The sequence below is a fragment of the Oncorhynchus kisutch genome, linkage group LG2 (genome assembly GCF_002021735.2).
Source record: "Oncorhynchus kisutch isolate 150728-3 linkage group LG2, Okis_V2, whole genome shotgun sequence".
NCBI lineage: Eukaryota > Metazoa > Chordata > Actinopteri > Salmoniformes > Salmonidae > Oncorhynchus > Oncorhynchus kisutch.
The window spans coordinates 2,962,418-2,967,808 of NC_034175.2; the positions used below are offsets into that span (position 1 = coordinate 2,962,418).

The 5,391-nt window shown below is 49.2% G+C and overlaps 1 protein-coding gene across 1 annotated transcript; it reads right to left on the minus strand.

Moving 5' to 3' along the window:
• Positions 1-832: 832 nt before the first annotated feature.
• LOC109885508 (protein S100-A1-like) lies at positions 833-5,158 on the minus strand. Its single transcript, XM_020477355.2, has 3 exons — positions 5,037-5,158; positions 1,444-1,605; positions 833-1,193 (listed from the first exon to the last, which is right to left on the minus strand). The coding sequence occupies exons 2-3, from the start codon at positions 1,582-1,584 to the stop codon at positions 1,029-1,031; spliced, it is 306 nt and encodes a 101-aa protein (XP_020332944.1). The 5' UTR covers positions 1,585-1,605; positions 5,037-5,158; the 3' UTR covers positions 833-1,028.
• Between the last annotated feature and the right edge of the window lie 233 nt (positions 5,159-5,391).

The following is a 5,391-nucleotide window of genomic DNA, read 5'->3' on the forward strand; positions in this document are numbered from 1 at the left end:
CTGGATTACCGACCACTGCCTGTCCCTGAGCCAGCCTGCCGACCTTTACCTCTGTCCCTCTCTGGATTACCGACCCCTGCCTGTCCCTGAGCCAGCCTGCCGACCTTTACCTCTGTCCCTCTCTGGATTACCGACCACTGCCTGTCCCTGAGCCAGCCTGCCGACCTTTACCTCTGTCCCTCTCTGGATTACCGACCCCTGCCTGTCCCTGAGCCTGTCTGCCGACCTTTACCTCTGTCCCTCTCTGGATTACTGACCCCTGCCTGTCCCTGAGCCTGTCTGCCGACCTTTACCTCTGTCCCTCTCTGGATTATCGACCCCTGCCTGTCCCTGAGCCTGTCTGCCGACCTTTACCTCTGTCCCTCTCTGGATTACTGACCCCTGCCTGTCCCTGAGCCTGTCTGCCGACCTTTACCTCTGTCCCTCTCTGGATTACCGACCCCTGCCTGCATTGACCTGTCTTTGCCTGCCTTGTTGCTACAATAAACATTGTTACTTTGACAGTCTGCATCTGGGCCTTGGTTCTGATAGTAGTGGATATTACATTGGAGATCTGATGTTGTTTCAAAGTAATACATTCAACATATTTATACGATTTGTCTGTTGAAATTTGGTTAACATGATGGTTTAATCCTGTGGTTGGAATTTCACCCTCAAAACAGTTCACAACAATTACTTTTTGCCAATCCAACGTACTTTCCACTTAGATTCCACATCACAATAGGTTGACAAATTGAAAAAACGTTGATGGGTAGTTTTAGCATCTAGAAAGGCTTTGCACTAAGGTTTACTAAGTAGTTGTGTCAATACTGAACTAAGAAGAAGTGACTGGTACTGTCTATTTCTTACACTTACGAGACAAATTACAGGCCAAATACAACAGACAGACACATCAGACAAATGTGACAAACAGAGAGAGTGGGAAAGCCAGTGTTTATTCACAACAGTAAGACTTCTTATAAAGTGACTTATTTGACGTATAGAAAAGCATCCATCTCTGCTTCTCTTTCTCCTTGTCCTGTCCTCCCTCACTTCTTAGCGGCAGACTTCATGATGTGGAGCTGGTAGATCTGTTCACAGGCAATGGAGAGGTCCACCACCAGGGAGACAAACTCCTCAAAGTTTACCATCCCATCACCATTCTGGTCCAGATTCTTCATGATCTTGTCTATGGCGGCTGGGTCCTTCTGGGACTGAGAGGGAAGGAGAGATGGAGGAGATGAAGAGAGTGAGAAAGAGAGAGAGATGGGAGGAGGGGAGAGGGGGGGGGGTTAGATTGACTTTGGATTCTAATAAAGTGAGAGAGAGAAATCAGAACGAGAGGGAAAGGGCGTGAGATGAGAAAGACAGAGAAAGTGTTGCTGGACAGTGAGATAAAAACAGAGGGATAGAAGAGAGAGTGAGAGAGAGAGAGAGAGAGAGAGAGAGAGATGTCAGGGTTACCTTCAGGAAGCTGCCCAGTTCTGTCTGCATGAGTTCATTCAGCTCCTTCTTGCTCAGTGTGTTACAGTCACCGTCCTTGTCGGCATAGCGATGGAACACCGTGATCAGGGACTGCATGGATCTCTCCAACTGAGACAGCATGGCTGCAGAGAGAAGGATACACTGAGGAGGGGAGAGAGGAAGGGGGAGATGGGAGGGGAGAGAGGGATGAGGGGGGTGTAAATTACAGTGGCAGATTAAGATTAAGACTAAGATCGAGTCGTACTACACCGGCTCTGACACTCGCCGGATGTGGCAGGGCTTATAAACCATTACAGACTACAAAGGGAAGCACAGTGACACGAGCCTACCAGATGAGCTAAACTACTTCTATGCTCACTTCGAGGCAAATAACCCTTAAACATGCATGAGAACACCAGCTGTTCTGGAAGACTGTGTGATCACTCTCCGCAGCCGATGTGAGTAAGACCTTTAAACAGGTCAACATTATTTTCTCTGTTGACAGGCTTGTATGTAACATGAGCCTACCAGATGAGCTAAATGACTTCTATGCAGACTTCGAGGCAAGCAACACTGAAGCATAAATGAGAGCCATCAGCTGTTCCGGACGACTGTGTGATCATGATCTCCGTAGCCGATGTGAGTAAGACCTTTAAACAGGTCAACTTTCACAAGGCAGATTATCATGGACTACAGGAAAAAGAGGACCGAGCAGGCCCCCATTCTCATCGACGGGGTTGTAGTGGAGCAGGTTGAGAGCTTCATGTTCCTTGGTGTCCACTTCACCAACAAATTATTAACAAGGTCCAAGTACACCAAGACAGGCACGACAAAACCGATTCCCCCTCAGGAGACTGAAAAGATTTGGCATGGGTCATCAGATCCTCAAAAGTTACTTTAATAACTCTACCTACATGTACATATTACCTCGACTAACCGGTACCTCAGCACATTAACTCTGTACCGGTACCCCCTGTATATAGTCTCGCTATTGTTATTTTACTGCTGTTCTTTAATTACTTGTTACTTTTATTTCTTATTCTTCTTTTTTTAACTGCATTGTTGGTTAGGGGCTCGTGAGTAAGCATTTCACTGTAAGGTCTACTACACCTGTTGTATTCGGTGCATGTGACTGATAAAAATGGATTTGATTTGATACATGCTCAGTAAAGTGAGTGTCTTGATGGTGTCACACCCTGATGTGTTTCATCTGTTTCACCTGTCGTTGTGCTTGTCTCCACCCCCCTCCAGGTGTCGCCCATCTTCTCCGTTTATCTCCTGTGTATTTATACCTGTGTTTTCTGTCTGTCTGTGCCAGTTTATCTTGTTTGTTCAAGTCAACCAGCGTTTTGTGTCTCAGCTCCTGGTTTTTCCAGTCTCTCTTTTCTCGCCCTCCCGGTTTTGACCCTCGCCTGTCCTGACTCCGAGCCACCCTGCCTGACCTCTCTGCCTGTCCCTGAGCCTGCCTGCCGATCTGTACCTCTGACCCCGCCAGGATTACCGATCTCTGCCTTAACCTGACCTTGAGCCTACCTGGCGTCCGGTACCATTGCCCCAGCTCTGGTTTTCTGACCCCTGCCTACCCTGACCCTGAGCCTACCTGGCGTCCGGTACCGTTGCCCCAGGTCGGGTTTACTGACCCCTGCCTACCCTGACCCTGAGCCTGCCTGCCGTCCGGTACCGTTGCCCCAGCTCTGGTTTTCTGACCCCTGCCTACCCTGACATTGAGCCTACCTGGCGTCCGGTACCGTTGCCGCAGCTCTAGTTTACTGACCCCTGCCTACCCTGACCCTGAGCCTACCTGCCGTCCTGTACCGTTGCCCCAGCTCTGGTTTTCGGACCCCTGCCTACCCTGACTCTGAGCCTACCTGCCGTCCGGGACCGTTGCCCCAGCTCTGGTTTTAAGGCCCCTGCCTACCCTGACCCTGAGCCTACCTGCCGTCCTGTACCGTTGCTCTGGTTTTCTGACCCCTGCCTACCCTGACTCTGAGCCTACCTGCCGTCCGGGACCGTTGCCCCAGCTCTGGTTTTCTGACCCCTGCCTACCCTGACCCTGAGCCTACCTGGCGTCCGGTACCGTTGCCCCAGTTCTGGTTTACTGACCCCTGCCTTCCCTGACCCTGAGCCTGCCTGGCGTCCGGTACCGTTGCCCCAGCTCTGGTTTACTGACCCATGCCTGCCCTGACCCTGAGCCTGCAAGGCGTCCGGTACCGTTGCCCCAGCTCTGGTTTAATGACCCCTGCCTGCCCTGACCCTGAGCCTGCCTGCCGTCCGGTACCGTTGCCCCAGCTCTGGTTTACTGACCCCTGCCTGCCCTGACCCTGTGCCTGCCTGCTGTCCGGTACCATTGCCCCAGCTGTGGTTTTCTGACCCCTGCCTACCCTGACCCTGAGCCTACCTGCCGTCCGGTACCGTTGCCCCAGCTCTGGTTTTCTGACCCCTGCCTGCCCTGACCCCGAGCCTGCCTGGCGTCCGGTACCGTTTCCCCAGCTCTGGTTTACTGACCCCTGCCTGCCTTGACCCTGAGCCTGCCTGGAGTCTGGTACCGTTGCCCCAGCTCTGGTTTACTGACCCCTGCCTGCCCTGACCCTGAGCCTGCCTGGCGTCCGGAACCGTTGCCCAGGCTCTGGTTTTCTGACCCCTGCCTGCCCTGTTTATTGCCTGCCCCTGTTTGCAACATCAAACTATTGTTTATTCGACATTATCTGCATCTGGGTCTTCCCTTCATACCTGATAGATGGTACTAATATGCTGACTAATAGCAAACTATCCCTTTGAAGCAAACAAATTAACAATGCACATTCAGGGAGGATGGGAGTTGGCTTTCTTTGTCTCTGTAAGCACAGTCTGTTACTTAGTGACATTTAAGCTGTCATCTTCCACTCCTTTACACATTCCCTCTACCTCTGACTCCTCCTCTTTCTTTTGGTGCCTCCCACTTTCTTTAGGAACATCCAACATCTCTAGCTGTGTAGACTGTCCTTTAACCAAGTTTGGCCTGGGGTAGGCCGTCATTGTATATAAGAATTTGTTCTTAACTGACTTGCCTAGTTAAATAGAGGTTAAATAACCTCTGTCATAGCTTGACCATGTGACACATCATCATAAGTGTGAAAGTTTGGGGAGTTGGGGATGGAAAGGGGTGTGACAGGAGAGGAAAGGGTTTTGCAACAGTTCAGTGTAAAGAAATCAGGCTGATGATAATTGGTGAGTAATGCCTATAAAATGACATGAACCAGCTGAGAAAAACGTTTGTAGGTCTAGCAGAGTTCTAAAACAAAAACATTGTAGCCTACAAATGAAACATGAAAAGGTTTAGGTATAGATAGACTACATTATGTCTTCATCAGTAATAGAATGTCCCGTCATCCTGCATAACAAACCATAGAAGAACATATTTTTCAATCAAAGCAAGCGAAGACTAATGAACATTATAGCCTACAAGTTTGCCGGACGAGACAGATCAGTAGCTAGTCACACTTGGAAACAGTTGTTACAGTTGTGTGAGACCTGTTTATTACACTAGATAACCTCCTCTGTTAAACCAAAGACACCAATAGTAATCGTAGAATAGGTGAAGAACGGTTACTTACCAAACAGAGGAGAGATGCTAACAGAACAGGGTGGGGAAGTAGCGTACTGCTGAATATATACCAATGATGCTGAATCTACTGCGCACGAACTGTGGGCAAGATTTTATAAAGACAAAGAATTTATAGAGAACAGAACGCCTGCCTAATTGTGAGTGTTTATAGCCTATAGTGGAGGTGTGTGTGTGAGAGAGGGAGGAAGGGAGGGAGGGGGTTAGAGTTTAGGCATGATGTCTTTGAGTCCTCATCTTTGAATTTAACATGATAAAATAGACATGGATCACATAGAATGTTTTCATATCGCATTAACACACTGAGAACTCACTGATCTAATTAACACACCGAGAACTCACTGATC